This window comes from Colias croceus, chromosome 14 (genome assembly GCF_905220415.1).
Source record: "Colias croceus chromosome 14, ilColCroc2.1".
Taxonomy (NCBI): Eukaryota; Metazoa; Arthropoda; class Insecta; order Lepidoptera; family Pieridae; genus Colias; species Colias croceus.
Genome location: NC_059550.1, coordinates 2,166,059 through 2,185,108, shown reverse-complemented (window position 1 = coordinate 2,185,108; position 19,050 = coordinate 2,166,059). Strand labels below are relative to the sequence as shown.

The following is a 19,050-nucleotide window of genomic DNA, read 5'->3' as shown; positions in this document are numbered from 1 at the left end:
TGACAAATGACATATCATTAGAAGCGTCTTAATTGTCCGCTGGTTATAGGCTATATGAGGTTTCACAAAATCTAATGTGGCGTCCTCTATCGGACAAAACATACAGAGTAAAAAAATAAAGTTAAGATAAATATCCCGTGTTTGGTATCATTTGAAAGCGCTTTCCTTGTAAATTTTGAATATATATATATTACTAGCATTTGCTCGTGACTTTACCTGTATTCATGGGCTGATTGCATATAATTCACATCTTTTCGTCCATAGCTTCTTTATTAGTTCATCAGTTTAACTTTTGTTAATATTATGCCCCCAAATACACTTTAACACCAAAATAGTACAAATAATATAAAGTGAAAAAACTAAAACCCAACTACGACAATAACCGGCGCTGAAAAAGTATAAAACAAGATTTCAGAATACTGAACTGAACAAAGTTGCTAATTTAGTTGCAAGTAAATGGACACAGCAGACTCTACCAAGATGCCTTCGTTGTAAATTGACAATAATGTCATACAATACTATTCTGAAGTATGCAATATTCCACTATGTAAAGATAAATTTTCATGTTTGGAAAGGCGTAGTCACACGTTACATAATATACCTATCTACCGTAGCACTTCAACAACGTGTGACTACGCCTTTCCAAACATGAAAATTTATCTTTACATAGTGGAATATTGCATACTTCAGAATAGTATTGTATGACATTATTGTCAATTTACAACGAAGGCATCTTGGTAGAGTCTGCTGTGTCCATTTACTTGCAACTAAATTAGCAACTTTGTTCAGTTCAGTATTCTGAAATCTTGTTTTATACTTTTTCAGCGCCGGTTATTGTCGTAGTTGGGTTTTAGTTTTTTCACTTTATATTATTTGTGTCTCCATTTTGATACGAGTCTTAGTTTATGCAATTATTATTGGGTACAGCAGCTGTAAATACTAGCCTTGCTGCTTGCAACAGTTTTTAACCGACTTCAAAAAAAAAAGAGGAGGTTATTAATTCGGCCGGTATATATTTTTTTTTAATGTATGTACACCGATTACTCCGAGGTTTCTGAACCGATTTACGTGATTCTTTTTTTGTTCGATGCGGGATGGTGTCGAATTGGTCCCATAAAATATATTCGGCTAGGCCCAGTAGTTTTTATTGTATGAGCATTTTTGTCTGCACTCGATGACCTAATTGGAATGTAGCAAGTAACTTTGATTCACTTCCCGGTAACCGATTGAGCTGAAATTTTGTATACGAATGTAAATTGGATAGCCATGAAACATTATCATGACATGGAGCTGATTTGATGATGGAATCGGAAGGTGGCCATAGGAACTCATTAATATATTGACTCAACTTTATCGAGTTTGGGCTCGTTTGATTCGTGTTGAAAAATACACTAAAAATATTAAATAAAAATAACTGAGTTAAAACTGTGGTTAAAAACAACCGACTTCAAAAAAGGTTTGATGTCGGTGCATGGGCTTAGTGTTTGGCACCGACTTCAAACCTATTTAATAAATAGCACATATAAATAATAATATGTAGTAATTAATAATATCAAATCAATGATGATAAACTGCGGCTCAGTGAACAGACGGCTGGAGTCGTGGGCGCTGCTTTTTGCTACGTTGACAGTGAGAAACAAAAGCAGCAAGCCCGCTGCATCGCCAAAGTAATGTGCTTGGCCCGTAAATCCAATTTCCATAAATATTGTTAACACTACAGCTCTAAGAATCATTTTTATCATAATCAAATGTCCAATAAATAGCAGAAAGTAGGGTAGGTAGAGGTATATTTCATAGTGTAGATAGTAGATACCTAAAGTATGTTTTCTTATAGAATTCTGCCACTTCCACTCCACTTCCCTCCTGAACAAGTACACGGAAAAAACGGTTCTAGGGGCTCATTTCCTTTAAAGTCGCCTATATATTCGACGCTGAGAGATCAGCTATTTTTATTGCAAACTTCATTCAAATCGGTAGAAATTTCGTGTTTAAATAATTAACAGTACGAAAGCTTTCCAGTCTCCAGTAATTAATAATTATTGCGAGCTGTTCAGTTTTAGCAATGTTCAGTTACCCGGAATAAGACGATATAGTTCTTGACGTAGATTATTATACAACAGGGTATCATAAGATACGATACTTAAGCTGCAAGCTATATCTTTATACAAGCATGCACTCAGCGCTTTATGTACAGCGTACAAAATGCAATATTACTTGTTAAGCCCACTTGACCTGCGGGCCTTCGTTATACAGGATGCTTTGTAATAACTGACTTCAATATATTTTTTTATACTGCAACAGAACAGTGTGTACTTTTTTTGTATTTTTTTTTATTAAATGTAATTGTAATTTGTAAGTAATACGACTGACAATCGAATTCTCTGTACATTTTATATTTATTTTTAAGATTAATAATACTCTACGTGTTGCCAAATCTTGAAGAATTATGTTTTATAAATTTATACACGTGCCATCAGAAATATTACCTACTTAGTTGATTCATAGGTTGTATGGAACAGAATTAGAACAAGGTCAAAGTGAAATTTTTATGTACCAGTACGTAATTGGTCTGCCCTGAATTTAGTTCAATTTACAAACTAGGAACGGCAATTAGCTCCGTATTTTCTCTTTCAGGTAGCTAAAGTTATACTTCGTAGCTAGGATTTTTAGGATTTAATATTAAGCTTCAAATATTCAAGGAATTGAATATTATAGAATAAAAAAAACTAATGACTACCATTTACTAGTTAAAATGATAACAATACCAAAACATTTCAATAATCTTGTTTTTAATTCAAAAGAGTCTGACTGTTCAAAAATATCCATTAAATTGGTGTCAATGTACCTATATAGCAGATTTTAAAGAAACAAATATGTAGGTGCATTTGAATATAAAATTATTATAATCAATGTTCCCAGTAGTAGATAATATTATATATAGAGATTCTTATATAGAAAAAGGTACACGAATTCTCGATACCTACCTATTGCTTTTTACGTACGTAAGTACCTACTTGGAACATGTGCATTGAAAAAAAAAGCGGTATTTAAATCCCATCAACCTGTATAACATCGGTGACCTTTTTAAGGTCACGGTCCTAAATTAAGAGCCTATCGAATCTTCACGAGCATAATTAAATAATTTGCACTAACTCGATGTAACGTTAGTCTCAGTGGCAACTCTAATTCGCTCGGGCGCATTTAATAAATTCAGTGTTATTTTCCTTGTAGATAAGTCGCATTTATAATTATACTACCTAGACGTAAGTCTGTTTAGAACCAATAAACTTAGACAATAGACATCCATGACAAAGTTGATAGCACCCTGTGTACGAAATTTTTCGCAATTTGGGCGCCATCTTGTTTTTATTTTTTTGTGTCGAAACGTCGGTAATCTTTCTCGTTTTTACTTACAACGTTTCATTCTTTTGTTCAAAATTTTAATTGCAATAGCGTTATACGCAAGCATTTTGACCTGAATATAAAGGGGTAAGTAAATACCATACATAAAAGCAATAAGTTTTGAAAGTTTAAGCGTCGTTATTTTGAAAGCGGCAAACTGGCTAAGTGCAGGTAGGTTGTTTTTGTGCGACTTGTTCCGCCAGATTTGGTTAGTTACTGACGTAGGTACATATCTTATCTTATCTTAATCTTATATATATAATATATAAATCTCGTGTCACAATGTTTGTCCTCAATGGACTCCTAAACCACTTAACCGATTATAATAAAATTCGCACACCATGTGCAGTTCGATCCAACTTGAGAGATAGGATAGTTTAAATTTCAAACCGTTTTAGAGAAAGCGGGCGAAGCCGCGGGCGGTAAGCTAGTATTTTATAAAGTTTTATGACTAAATAATTTCCTCTTTTAATTTCAGTATAATCATAATTAGTTTAAATTTTTGTTTAAATAAAAACGAACGTCAATGTTGCAGCTGTTTTATCTATTTATTTTGTTAGTGAGAAAATTATTTCAAATTATGTGGGTAATATAATAAAGACGAAAATCATATTGTTATGTCAAACCCTTATTAGATTTCGTTAGGTAGATTTTAAAAATGATTTCTAATTTCATCGATCAAATATAAAAATAATGGAGATAAAAATTACAAATAAAAATATTGAAATGCTGAAGTTAGATTTTTTAATAGATATAATGGAAGAAGTTGATAAACTGTTCGACGATTTTAATCAAAGGAGCTTCGATCAGATATTGTAACGATTTTCAAGTTTCTACGTTGATAGAGAGGTAACTCTTTATGCCTCAGTAGTACCTAAACAAAAGGAAAATTCTGGGTTTAAAACCCGTTAAGATAATAATATCATATTCTTGTTGAATTGGACCAAGGGAAATTACTATTTCCTAATGTAGATAAAGTTTACAATGTAATTCAAAATAATTTGAACATATCACTTAGTCCTATCAATCTAGTGTTAGTTATTTTCATACATAAGGATTAATACCTATATCATATCTTTTATACAGGTACTAAAGGAACAAATGTATCAAGAGTCTCAAAAACAATGTGCCTTCCGTGTGGATCTAATGTGTATTTGAAGCTGCTTCGGAGATTATTGTTCAGACAAAGATTGAAGGCGCGGGCGCAGAAAAAGTACAAAAAGTTCGGTGGTCGAGACAAGTTCAGAATATTATGGCGTCGGCAGCGGTAATTTGGTAATTATTTACTTTTTTTTTCGTAATTATTAATAATGATGGAATAAGGTTGGTAGAAATGAATGAGTGAATCAAATATTGCGAAAGAGATATAGGACGACTGTTGAAAGATTAAAAACTAAAAAGGTGCAATAAGATTCACTTTCATCTTTAATAATAATTTATAATTCAAAGAGGAAGTTTGTACAACTTGCTAAATATTATTGATAGAATGAAGAATCCTACAAAATATGCTTGTTGTAAACCTCTCTGATTTATGGGCCTATGCTATGAGCCAAAAATTATGTCCCGCGTAAATACAGTGTTTAACACGCTTTGAAAAAAGAACGTTATTTCTTTTATTTTGGCTAAAAACAAAAATCGTCTGTTATGTGTTATTACAGAATAATGTGAACTTTCGTTTATCAAACGATTATAACTTTTAGCTTAGATTATTATATTTGAAAAATTAATAAGTATCTAGTACTAATTTGATATCAAATGAATGTGATCCCTATCACCTATGGATTTAATACCTATTATTTCGTAACTTAAAACGAAATGCGAGTAACTTCTCATTAACGTTTTAACTCAACGCAGGCTGCGTGGTGCACATGGTCGTTAATGATATCAGGTGGCCCACCTGCTCCTTGCTCTGCTATAAAAAAGTTAAACTAACATCAATCTTATACAACCTTATATCCTGTGCAAGTAGACTTGTCGTGCAAAAAGTCTTTTTACTAAGTATAATAATTATAGGTATACCGTGGTATCAGAGCAGAAAGTAACTTTTTTCCAGACCAAAATTCACGTAATTTCGTCAATTTGCTGTCAAAGAAGAACAGCAAAACATATTCTGGCGTCATTAATAAAAAGTGATATAAAGTATACCATTTAAATAGTCGTACACTACAAGAATTTTATTAGAAATTATTCGTAATTGATTGCATACCTGGATACAGAATGATCTTTGTAATAGCAATATTGTCCTCGGATGCCACACACGTTTGATGTTATGTGAAATGTGAATCATGCCAATCGATTATGATAACAATATTCTAGTAGCTAGATCCAAGAACCAGTATAATATGACCCCGATATTGTATGGCAGTATGGATATTAGAGAGATCAATCTAATGGCCCTTACTGCATCTTTAAAGCTAGACACTAATACTACAGTATTGCAATATATTTCCTAAATATATTGTAATACTGTGCTAAGTAATACATTCTTGATAAAACCATAGTTTGAAATATTGTTACATGTAACGATGCGATGTAAGCTGAAAATAAGAAGGAAGGAGAAATTTAACGGAAAAGCTTTTATTAATATACTAGCGGTCCGCCCCGGCTTCGCCCGTGGTACATGTTTACGTTTTCTCTACATAAGAACCATCCTCGTACTTCAAGGAATATAATAAAAAAAAGAAATATCGAAATCGGTTCAGCCGTTCTCGAGTTATGCGCTTACCAACATATTTTGCGATTCATTTTTATATATAAGATTGTACTAGCTTTCCGCCCGCGGCTTCGCCTGCGTTTTCAAAGAAAAACCCGCATAGCTCCCGCTCCCGTGGGATTTCCGGGATGAAACCTATGTGTTAATCCAAGTTACCCTCTATATGTGTGCTAAATTTTGTAGTAATATGTTCACAGTTCAGTAGTATTTGCGTGAAAGAGTAACAAAGATATACATACAGTATATACATTATACATTACACATCCATCCTCACAAACTTTCGCATTTATAATATTAGTAGGATGGGAAAATAATACGTTATACATACACATATGTTTCTCGTCACAATTCTTATCTCAATAAACCCAGGATATGGCGAAGAAATATCTAGAAATATATTAACAAAAGCTAATTAGCTGTTGTGAATATTATGTACAAATATTTTTATCTGTAACCTATAAAAGAAGCCGTTGAAAGTCTCGCTGAATATTATTTATTCCGAGCTCCGGTTTTGACCTCAACGGGTGAAGAAAATTCAATTTGTAGTCAATTTATGGAGCAAAGGTCTCGGGTATCAATAAGTCAATGTTTTGAATTATGTTTAACAAGAGGTTGTTTATTCCCTATACCAGTTTTTGGTGATGTGATGGTATTAATTTAAGGCGTATGAACGACAGGAACGTATGGTACTCATAAGAAACGAATATGCGTGAATAAAATTTTTCATAAATCAGTTCTTGATTACGTAATATTATATCATGGCATTGAACACAAGAGGTTTGAAATTTTTAAGCAAAATGTTGAAGTGTATGTTATTAAGATAACAAAAATTATACCTTGTATCACTACACATTTTATACAAAATTAATTTTCTCAGAATATAAAAAAATTTATACCTACCTTACTAATTTTAAAAATTCCGTGAAGTGAAGCTGACATTTTTCAGAAAGGCTAAAGTTGTGCACTGCTATGTTGTTATTAATAAATAATCCTCCAGTACTTGCTCTTAAAATGTTCTAAAAATACCGTAAAATAAACATGGAATATAATATCTAAGCATTATAGGAATTATTTTCTTCACAAATCATCCTAAAGCGTGTGTAACGCCTTATTTATTTGACCTTTGTTATCCACAAAGAGAAGTATTGAGTAAACGCTACGTTCCTAAATATTGTACAATGTTTTCATTGCTTTGATCTCTCACACAAAAGTTATTGAAGAAGGTTATTACAGGCTTACATTATGCACACTCATTGGATCCAGCGCTTCTTTAAACGGACCATACGAATACCATGGATATTGTACAAATATGTTCATAAATAGATTAAGTTTGCTACACAAACTGCAGAACTGTACTATAATATTGGGAGATTTGAAGATGACGTTATTGGAGAGGACAAACAGGAGCCATTTTAGGAATGTCAGCTTCCCAAATTTGAAGGAGGTGAGTAATTTTCTTATTTTCTTTGATATTCGTAAAGATTAGATATTAGCAGCAGAGTTAATTTTAAAACAAGTTATGTATATAAATTTATAAAGAATAGAATAAATTCGATCACGAGGCGGGACCCGAACCCGCATCCTTTCGCGCTATTCCGGGGTGGATGCCTGACCAACTCGGCCACTCGTGAAAGTTATGTACTGAAACATAATGGTTACCTAAATTGCAGTATGGGATTGATTCTTTTCTATATCGTAGAGATCTCGAGGAATGAGCGCCGTGATCAGTAAAGTAAAATTTGCAATAAAAAGGGAAAATGAAAATGCATTTAAATTAAATATTGTTCTTTTGATATAGTGTTTGATGTGAACTGTATGTTTTGAAAAGTTTAATTTAGTGAATATGATTCAAGATTGCCTTAACCAAAAAATGTTTCAATTATCATCATCGGTGTAAGAGTTTTGGTTTTACATGGTCCTAATAATAATGGTTTTGTTTACTTACTTAAAGACTGTTTAAGGACAATGTTTTTTTATTAGTAAAGGAAATAAAAAGTGACACGGAAATCTTGTAGAAAAGTTAATTTCCTCGTACGTTAAAGTCACATTTATTTTACGGCCCTTACCTTACTTTAATTAATTGATTTATTCGATGAATGTCGTTCTATTAGAAAAATTCTTGTATATAATTTATTACAATATTATGTTTACGTAGTTATTTATTTCTTATAGAAAAATGTATTAGCAAAAATGCTATTGAAATGAATCCAATCAATAGATATTGTTTGATATTTGATACAATCAGTGATATTGTCTATTTTTTTTATATTTTTATCCTATAGTCATAATTTTGTATGAATTATATGATTTTGCCCCAATTTCAAGCATATTATACCAGGCAAGTTCCTCAGGTAATTCTGTTAGCATTATTGCTAGTACACTAGATGAATAAATTTCAATAAGAGTTCCATTGTAGGAATTTATTGCGGTAAAGTATATTGTCGGTAATATTACTCGTGAGGTCGAAGATACGAGTATGGTAGGGAAGATGAATATTGTGGTAGATTTTAGTAATAAAATTGCATGCGTAGGTAACCAAACGTACTTATTACGCAACGTTTGATAAGTAGAATGTATTAATTTTAATATACTATGAATCGTACAACATTTGATACTCGTAAATTGAGCGATATATTCGGAAATATTCTTGATTCTCAACAAAAAGAGAAGTTAGTACTAGAGTACACTTTCATTAAATAAAAACAAATAGTTCGAAAAAATATTTTTCACAGCCACGAACGAATTTATGGAAATTTCCCTTCCAATAGTTGAGCATTTTATTAAAAACGCACATGGAAATATTAAGACAGCTTTAGGAAATTGTTATTTTAGGGATTAATCCGAAAATAAAACCGTTTGATCCCGATACGGGAACTTTCACCGATAAAAGGTGAACGATTTATCAAAGCTGAAGCGTTTAAATCGTTGATCCATTTAGTTTTATAAATCGTTTCCAATTCAAACGGAATGTGCATTGGAAATTCTAGTGAAGTTAAGTTTCTAGCGTCTAGGTTTCCTGATAGGTTTATTGTCGGATTTGAGCGGTGAATCGAAATACTTAGGGCTCAATGAATTGGAATTCGGTAGAAATTGGAAGTGTTATGTACGTGTACGTGTTTGTACATATCCAGAACTAATAAATTCGCTTTAGTTATGAGGATTTTCTTGCACAATGGCGGCGATGCTAAGAAAACTTCACGTAGTTTACCGTATCTGGGTCAACTGATTTTACCACATTCTCCCTTAATGGTACGAGTTTATAGTTCAATAGTGGAAGTTTAGATTCGACATCAATGGCGCACTCTTCCCTGGAAAACTCTTCAGTCTTCTAGAAATGTCATGCATAACACAATAGTTACTAATTTTTATATTTTATATGATTCACTTCAATGACTGTTAAAACTGGAGACTCGAGTATCGTTACGAGAGGGTATATACGATTCTGTGTGGTAGTTGTATGTGCGACTTGCGAGCAATTATTTTGATTTATTACGTCCCCTTGTTTGTTACATTCAAAACAACGCGATGAAGAGCTCTCTCATTAGAAAATATAGCACTAGAAATTAATGCTGGTAATGCTTAAGTGGAAACAGAACGTATCTTACGTCTATTTCTTGTTAGCAATGTTGGAAGTTTTAAGAAGATCGTCGAGTCGGAGTTACATTTTTCTTTTCCTTTTTTCTGAAGAGTGACAAGATATGTGTAAATGGATTGTAATATTTTAGCGATACTCGCCAACTATTTTGTAAGGTTTTAGCAATAGTCTTCAAAATATATTTACCCTTCGAATTAACGTTGATTGGGTTTTGAGTTTGTGTCAGGTGCGAACCTCGCTTTCAAAATATTATTGGATACTTTATTATAGTAATACATAATGATATTTTCTGACTGGTATACGCGTTTACAGGTCACAGGATTCGTAGTTATGTATAGAGTTTTTGGTCTGGAGTCAGTGGGAGAACTGTTTCCCAATCTCATGAGGATACGAGGCAACACACTTATTACAGACTACGCGCTTATCATCAATGATATGCCCAAACTGAGAGAGGTAATATATGTGTATTATAATCATACAATCAACTAGGTAACGTTGTATAGTTAGTTCTATTGATTTGAAAACACTCTGAAATTATTTCTTCTGATTTCGTAATACATTTTTGTCAAAACGAGATTTTATTGCGCTGACTCTGTAATTATTGCCTACTAAGACAATGTTTTTAAAGGAAATCTTTAAAATCTTTCTATTTCCAGATAGGTCTATCAAATCTGCTCAAAATTGACAGAGGTGGAGTAATCATCTGGACTGGTCCGTTGACCTGTTACGTAGATTCTGTCAATTGGGGCGTTATAGCACCCAACGCAAGGCATGTACTCAGTGCCATGGACCCGTATAATAGCTGCAAGACCATACCTTGTACGTGCTCTACTAATGCTTCTACGAACTATTGTTGGAATAACAGGTAATTTTGAGATAAACTGGTATACAGGGTGGAAGGTTAAGATGGGTCATGAAGGGCAGGTACCTTAACCGTTGTAGCTACATGAAAACGTTCTTAGGAGACTATCCTTAAATTCTTGAGAAATTTTAATCTGCATTCACAGATTTTTGAAAAAATGTACGGTCAGCAAGGAAATCTGCAGTTTTCAAAAAAAATTTTTTTGATGCCAATCGATCCAGTTTCTCATGGGGATCAAAACACTCTAAAAGACCAACTGAGGTATGAGTACTAGAAAAGTCAGAAATCGCGAAAAACTATTTCCACACATTCGTAGCCACAAGCATAAGTTAGTTCGCTTATAATTTCATCTCTATTATTGTTAATTATTAATTAGAAAACTGTTAGACTTTTATACGACGAAAAATTTAGCACAGGTTATTCCGTTAGAAAGTATGTGTTCGATCTACACGCCTGGAAAACAGGTGATGAATATGTTTTCCGAGTAAAAATAACTTATGAACAAAAAATATATTTGCGATGGTATCACTTTAGTCTATTTATCTTAATACACGTCTTGCTTAGCTTGTGACTAGAGAGCCTTGTGTGGAAAGTTCCAAAGTTAATTTTATTCTGACAAAAAATTATTTCCATCTTGTTTACCTTTTTGCATCTTTAAACATGCCATCTAGCTAGGATTTAGTGGTTTACGTCAAAATAAAACAAATATATTTACTTTCTCGGAGTTAAGGTAATCCATTAAAGCATTAATATTTATATTAGTAAGGATAATGTTGATAAGAGGCCGACCGAAGTAGAATGCTCAAGGAAAGCCCTTTTATCGTTGCACGTCGTTTGTCAAAATGAAGCCCTTATCACTTATTCTGCTGAATAAATTCAAGGATTAGGAACGTATAATATTTGACTTTTTAACCAAGGCAGAAAATTTTATCGATTTATTGATGATAAGTTTCTCCTTATTTAATTATGTAAAGAAACAGAAGTTTCCATGATTATTGACAGGTTTCACTAGTTTAAAATATATTAACACGATTATGATATTATATAAATATAAATAGCCTGTAAAGGCTTGCCTAAATTATTGAAATAATCCTATAAAAAAAAGTAATTAAGTAGTGCGCAGTAATTTATTCTTAGATAATAAAATAACATTTCTCATTTTCCAACTCCACACTACATCGTGTCATCATTTTTTTTTTGGAGCAGTTCTGAATCCTTTGATCCATTATATTTTCATTCAATTATTTGTCCACTGCACAACACACAGTATCAAGAAACACAAGCTATACTTCAAATATAGATAAAGACATTCCCACCCGTTGACAGGAAATGTCAGCGTTTCCTCGAAGGACCCGAGGCGGAGCAGTGTAGCCCTGAATGTATCGGTTGCCGCAGAACCGACGCAAAGAATTGTTCCTTATGTCGATATTTCACGTACAAGGGGATGTGTGTGCCAACGTGCCCGGATAGAACGTAAGTATTAATGTGTTTGTGTGTATGGTGTGACGATACGTGATTTGTGTTCATGTAATATGTAATTGTCGCCTGTAAGAGAGTTATATAGGTTGGTTAATAAGTTCAGGCATCAAAGGTACGTGCTATAAACCATAGGTACGTGCCATAAACCGAAGGTTCTCATTGATATTCTAGAATCTAGGGTATAATTCAATAGCAAACCCAAATAGAAATCGAAAACTATGCAAAAGTGACTTTTAGGTCTTGCCTTGTGAATGTGTAATTAAAATAATTTACAGCACAATCTCATTATTATAACCGACTGCAAAAAAGGAGTAGGTTCTCAATTCGGTCGGAATATATGTTTATTTACTTGTTTTTATAATCAATCCCATTCCGTATAAACTAGTAACAGTTTAGCATATAAGTAATATAATCCTAAACACGTAAAACAAGTAACAAGAGAGATTTATTTTTGGTAAAAAGTTTATTTTAGGATACAATAAACATTTTAGCAAAAACAAATCTCTCCTATGTAACTTAATTTGGCTTAACAAGGGCTTAACAATATTGGATGTCAGCGGCCGCAACTAGGTTAGTCCCGTATTATTTCGATCTCCAGGCTTTGAATTTTCCTATTTTTAACCATTCTACTAAAAATATTTAAAAACAGGACAAAAAATCTATACTAATATTATAAAGCTGAAGTTTGTTTGATTGTTTATTTGTTTGTTTGTTTGAACGCGCTAATCTCAGGAACTACTGGTCCGATTTGAAAAATTCTTTCTTTTTTTTATTGGTATAGCGCTTGACCACAATCTCGCCTGATGTTAAGCTGAGATGTGGTCTAAGATGGAACGCGCTTCCCTAAAAGTTTCGGTGTTAGATAGCCCATTTATCGAGGAAGGCTATAGGCTAATTATATTATCATCACGCTAAGACCAACAGGAGCGGAGCAATGCGGGTGAAGCCGCGGGGCACAGCTAGTATTTAAAAAAATAAAAGCTTAATGGGATTGAATGATATTCAATTGCGTAATTGTAGAAATTGTAATTAAAATACTAAAAACCTTCTGAAAACGGTCATAATTCATGAATATCATCCAATAAATCGCCTAAATCGAAACCGTTACTCGACTAAGGAAAAAATAAAACATGATCACGTACACCGAAAACAAGCAATTCTAAGTACCTCATTTAGAATCGATACAGAGTCATTATTCAGGATTTCACTTGGATATCGGATGTCGAATTCGAGGGAATTACGAATTTAGCTACAGATATAACGTCTCCGTTCAAAAACAAAGTATTTTAATTTGTTTTGCTTGTTTTGTTTGGATCGTTTTATCGCTCTCTGTTAATATTTGTTGTGAACGTTTTATTGGGAAATTATTAGATGTTTCATTTGAAGACATTTTTTTAACTTTGAGTAAATACTAATTTGTGGTTGTTTAAATTCAATGTATTTCATTCTACGTTTTAGATTTAAACAATGTTTTAATTAGGTTTTAAGACTGCACACTCACTGAGCATGATGTGAAGATCTTCAGAAATTTTGGGTGTCGAACATTGTTGTTATCAAGTAACATTGTATCCAACAGTAGGTAGTAGTAAATGAAAAAAAGTAGTGTGTCTAGTAGGTAGTGATATCACCATCATATTGATTTCTTAAAATTAGCACATTATAAAGATACGCCAGTGCATGCAAAGTAGGTAGCCATAAACAAAAAATAGGTACTTACAATATTTCTTTTTTGGAGTTTATTCTGTCACAGATTTTCAAACCTACATTTTACCTATTTTATATTTTAAACTTATCCTTTAAAATACTGCTAATAAGTTATGCAGCAGTTAATTTCATAGCCGTAAAGTTTGAAGTCGGTTCGTTACGTTGCTAAGAAGTTTCCTCGTTACCTTTCATTTTTATTTTTATGCATTTAGTTCTAGGTGTATAGTTGTATTGGCGTTAATAAGAAATAGTAGCTTCTTTCAATTTATATCAGAAATAAATCATCTGCTAAGCATTCAGGAACTATCATGTATAACCCCAGGTTGTATAACTAATCGATTTGACCTTTTTTTTTACTTATTATCATTATCATATTTTATATTAATGTTTATGTGTTGTAGGGATGACTGTATCCAACCTTCCAAGTTACTGGTATCTATATGTCAAAAGAAAATTTATATAAATAAAATCATAAGAAGAAATAAGGACAAAATTACAAAATTATTGTCCCCTCTTCATTACACTTCAATACACTTCAATACACTGAGTAGTTAATCAGTTTATTCGTGCAAAAAATTAAGACCAGCCTGGACAAAAGTTAATTGCGACGTTCATTTCAGGATTGTCCTAACAGACAGTAATTACTGTGTGACAATAGATGAATGTAGACATTTGGACCGCTGGCCGTGGAACAATACATGTGTTTCCGATTGTCCAGAAAACTACGTCAGATTTACTAATTCGGGATTGGTGACCTGCGAGCCATGTGACAACTGCCATAAGGTAATTATACTACCGGTATTAACACATAGTAAACACATTCAAACCTTGCGGTATATTTTCATTATTTTAAACGAATATTTTACTTATGTGGCCAAAAGATCAAATGCTTTTACCTAATGGTTACCGACACTGAGTTTTGGAATCTTTTTGCACGTCTTTGATGTTTTAATTCATTTTAGAACATGAAAGGATCACGTTTGAATCGTTGTTATACCAATGTCATGTTTGATCATTGTGCGAATAATGGGTATGGTACATTTCTCAGAGTTTCTTATTGTAAATCATGATAAAATATATAACCTCAAATATTCCGTCTTGTAAAATCTTTAGGAAATATTCTTAACAACTTCTTTATAGTCTAAAAATAACTTTCTTTCCAGACTTGTTACAACTTAACGGTACAGACTTTAGCGTCGATCCAAGCAGCTGCTAAATGCGTCTACGTAAAAGGCTCTTTAACTATTCACATAAGAGCTTTACCAGAGGCGATGAACGAGCTCAGATATTATTTGAGGAGCATCCAAGAAGTATCGGACTATATAGAAATACGGGGCTCGATTGTTGTGACGTCTTTAGAGTTCCTTCCATCTTTAAGGCGTATTCGTGGAGATAATTTGTATAATGATAAATATAGTTTGGTAGTTCACGATATGCAAAATCTGCAAACTTTATTTCTTCCAAATGTAACAGAAAATTTAAAAGTAGACAAAGGTACCATGTCGTTTTATAGAAATCAGATGCTCTGTATGAATCAAATTGAAAAACTGATCCATGCGTTTCCGAAAACGCCTAGTTTATTGGACATACCTCAAGGATTAAACGGTTATAGTGGTAGTTGTGATGAGGTTTCTCTAAATTTGACAATAAAAGTAAAAAATGAGACTGCTGCCTTAGCTAAGTTTTACCCACAAGCTGGAGCAAATGTTCACTATACAATTTTATACGTAAAAGTTCCTCATGGGTTACACAGTATAGCCGTCCCTGAAGCATGTAGTGAGTCAGACTGGAATGCCGTCAGTATACATACACCAGTTGATTATGTAGTGGAATTGGAATTGACATCACTCGATCCAGCCACAACATATGCTATTTGTATTGAAAAATACGACCCCACACACCGACACTTGGCAAGGAGTTCAGTAGAGAAATTTACAACATCAGTTGGAAAACCTAAACCGCCTTTTATTATTGAATTGGCCGCTTCATCTTCTGACGTCGTCGTCATCCGATGGGTAGATCATTTAGACTATCTTCCATACATTGTTAGATATGAATTAGATGTAATGTTGATTGATATACACAATGCTGACGTTAATTCACTAGATCATTGCTCAAATAATATTTACGATTGGGAAGAAGATTATTCAGTACATGCCAGAGTGATGAGACCTCCAAAAAATTATGATAAGAGCTGTGAATCTATGTGTGGGATGTTATCAATGGTTACTATTGGTGCGATGGTAGATGAGTATTTTGATGTGTGTCATATACTTCGCGATTGCGACTTTGCAAGTGAGAGACCAAGGAACATGTCAGTGGGCTCGTATGTTAAGAGTTTAGCTTTAAATTTAAATGGCACAAGAAAAGATTTCCAGATAGGAGGATTGGCGCCGTACAGGGATTATCGTTTTCATTTGAGAGCGTGTACGAGGGATGAGTGCAGCCAATCTGCCCGGAGCGTTGTTAAAACTTTGAAGTCGATGAATGCTGATATTCCCACGATCACATTTCTCAGTGCAAATGAACTCGGCTATGTTTCTGTAAAATGGGACCCACCTAGTGCTATAAATGGTATAGTATTGTCTTACACAGTTGAAGTTTCCCCAGCAATTAAATTTAACGATTATAGTTCTCTCCTTCCACATGCCGTCTGCGTTCCTGGAAATATAACAAGTTTGATAATTAAGTCGCAAATTGCTAATAAATATATTGTGCGAATATGCACTAAAACTCTCGCAAATAGTTACTCGTGTGATGAGAAGAAGAAAGTAGTTGTGCAAACGTTAGTCAGGACGACCTGGTGGCTATCAGGCGTTTTGTTTGGAATCTTTATAAATGTTTTTTCTTTTATAATTGGCTGGCGATGGAAAGCCAGAAGTAATGTAACAGATGATGTTCCACTGGTGGATGCGACGTCTATGTATCGTAATGAAAGTGAACCGCCTGCTATAATGATGTCAGATTTTGCACCCATTTATAGTATACCCCTAAGAGAGACTCGATTTGATTAAAGTGATTTGTACCAAATGGTATTTAATAATAAGATTATTCAATTATGATAAGAATTAGGTTAAGGATTGCAATGATAATGATGTTAATACTAGTCTTGACTGTCGATATTAAATAAATTGACTGTATTTATATACCAGTATTTTTCATTCACAAAAATCAATCCATACTAATATTATAAATGCGAATCTAACTCTGTCTGTCTGTCGGTTACTCAATCACGCCTTAACTACTGAACCAATTTGCAAGAAATTTGGTGTAGAGATATTTTGATACCCGAGAAAGGACATAGGCTACTTTTTTACCCCGGGAAATAGGATAGGGTTTATCCCGGAAATCCCACGGGAACGGGAACTATGCGGGTTTTTCTTTGACTGCGCGGGCGAAGCTGCGGGTGGAAAGCTAGTATATTAATAAAGGTAAGTATACTATAGTTTAAGCATGATAAATAACTTGATTTGCTTATTCAGTTATTTAGCACATGAAAATAAAACTGTATTTAAAGCGACTGTAACTAAATAATGTAGAAAAAAATAACTGAAAATTTAAAACGACTTCGCAGTCGTTATTCTCATCTGCGAGCATCATGTTAAAAAATATTTATCCAATAAATTTTATATTCAATAAAAGCAGGCATTCAATTTCCTTGATGAAAAATTGGCCGTAATAAACAAGTTGATGTGAAACAAAAAGGATTCCGGTCGAGTGGACAATCCCGCCGAGTTTCATCTCGTCTAATGGAAGGAGAGTAAATGTTTTCCAAAATATCCTTGCCATAACTTATTACTTTCGTAATTAAAAGTGGGCTGGAGTTTGCTTGTTAATAATGCCAAGTTCTAGAAAGGTATACTTAAGTGTTCGAGACTTTAAATGGCGTTAATCATCATAGTGCTTTTGGACGCTCATGACTTATACATTAATAATGCTGGAATTTATTACGTTACATTATATTTTGAGTACTATTTAGCTTTGTCCGTCCATTATTAATTAATACAGCCGAAATTATTGTTGAGAGAAATGCTTAGAACCTTTTGTATTACAGTAATAGATTAGGAGATAATGGTGAATGACATTTGAATAAACTTGAAAACAATTTGCTTTCATGCCATAGTCTGCCTGTCTTACGAGAGACCTAATCAGTAGAAAATTAGTTAATTTAAATAAAGTTAAACTCAACAACTTCGCATTCGAATTTTAAATCGGATTTGTTTTTTCACTCTGTCAGATTCTTGTGTAAAGAGGCGCAGAGCATTCCTTCGTTATTCTTAGTGCGTTCGAAAAGATTCTATGCAATGTTTTAACTAAATACAAGTTTTCGTTTACGTGGTTTACACTAAGATCACGAGAGAATGCATTCTAGCTTTAGCTCTATGTTTGTTATGTCAAAATGCACCGTTAGGTACTGTGTGGTTAGTTATATGTGAAGTGTTTAAATTGAAAAATCGTTATATAGCATCTTAAATAAGGAAACCTCCATGGTTGATATAAAATGTGTAGAGAATAATATCTCATTAATAAAATATTGCAAGTTGGACAAACTTGAAATTATTTACAAGTTTTAAAGACGTTAAAGTTTATTTTGCTTCCTTGACGTTTGCTACATCGCAAACAATTTTAATATTTAACTACTACATAGTAGTTACTAAGACTTAGTCAGTTTATTATATTATTACCAAGAAAGTTAGATGTGGTTCTTGATATTTTAATATTTCTCAGAAGGCCGAGTATGTATTCAAATGAAGTCACCTTACTGCTGGGTAACTCTGACGTCCTACCCTTACATTATTATTAGTGAATATTATAACTATAATTCCTGATCTGATTCGATTCCCGTAAACAGAATTCAGAATTTAAATCCGAATGTAAATACGAAAATAAAACTACGCATTGAAATTTACGCCTCTACAATAATATGTTGGTCCACTTTTCTCTTTATTCCACTTAATATAATCTCGCTTCAGCTTGTAGTAGTATAATGTATGGAAAAATAAAAAAAAACGCACACACACTTAAACTGATAAATTTATTATATTCTCACCGATTCTTGATAAGTGTACAAAGTTTAGATTAAATCTGACCGTTTAAAGTGAGTTAAAATTGTGCCTAAAAGAGTCGGTTACATACAAACATACAGGTGCAGCTAATAAAGGCTACAAAAATAAACTGCCTAAGATACCCACGGCTCCTTCCCCGGGAGCCGTGGGTATCTTAGGCAAGATTTCCCCACTTGAAAAAAAAAAAAAAAGGTATCGATTAAAATGTATAACACACACTTTCTATAAT

The 19,050-nt window shown here is 33.2% G+C and overlaps 1 protein-coding gene across 2 annotated transcripts; it reads left to right on the top strand.

Moving 5' to 3' along the window:
• Positions 1 to 3,182: 3,182 nt before the first annotated feature.
• Positions 3,183 to 16,885, top strand: LOC123697426 (insulin-like growth factor 1 receptor). Of its 2 annotated transcripts, none has more exons than XM_045643942.1 (8): positions 3,183 to 3,489; positions 4,489 to 4,677; positions 7,349 to 7,559; positions 10,023 to 10,163; positions 10,367 to 10,575; positions 11,899 to 12,045; positions 14,376 to 14,538; positions 14,919 to 16,885. In XM_045643942.1, exons 2-8 carry the CDS (start codon positions 4,655 to 4,657, stop codon positions 16,767 to 16,769), a joined length of 2,745 nt encoding a protein of 914 aa, XP_045499898.1. In that variant the 5' UTR covers positions 3,183 to 3,489; positions 4,489 to 4,654; the 3' UTR covers positions 16,770 to 16,885. The 2 variants fall into 2 exon arrangements, with proteins under 2 accessions (XP_045499898.1, XP_045499899.1); XM_045643943.1 differs by having other exon boundaries at positions 7,339 to 7,559.
• Positions 16,886 to 19,050: the final 2,165 nt, after the last annotated feature.

Excerpts from the sequence above, each read along its gene's own strand:
- LOC123697426 (XM_045643942.1), top strand. The coding sequence starts at position 4,655 with ATGGCGTCGGCAGCGGTAATTTG. Across the intron at positions 10,164-10,366 it reads ATATGCCCAAACTGAGAGAG|ATAGGTCTATCAAATCTGCT; the intron begins GTAATATATGTG and ends TTCTATTTCCAG. Across the intron at positions 10,576-11,898 it reads AACTATTGTTGGAATAACAG|GAAATGTCAGCGTTTCCTCG; the intron begins GTAATTTTGAGA and ends ACCCGTTGACAG.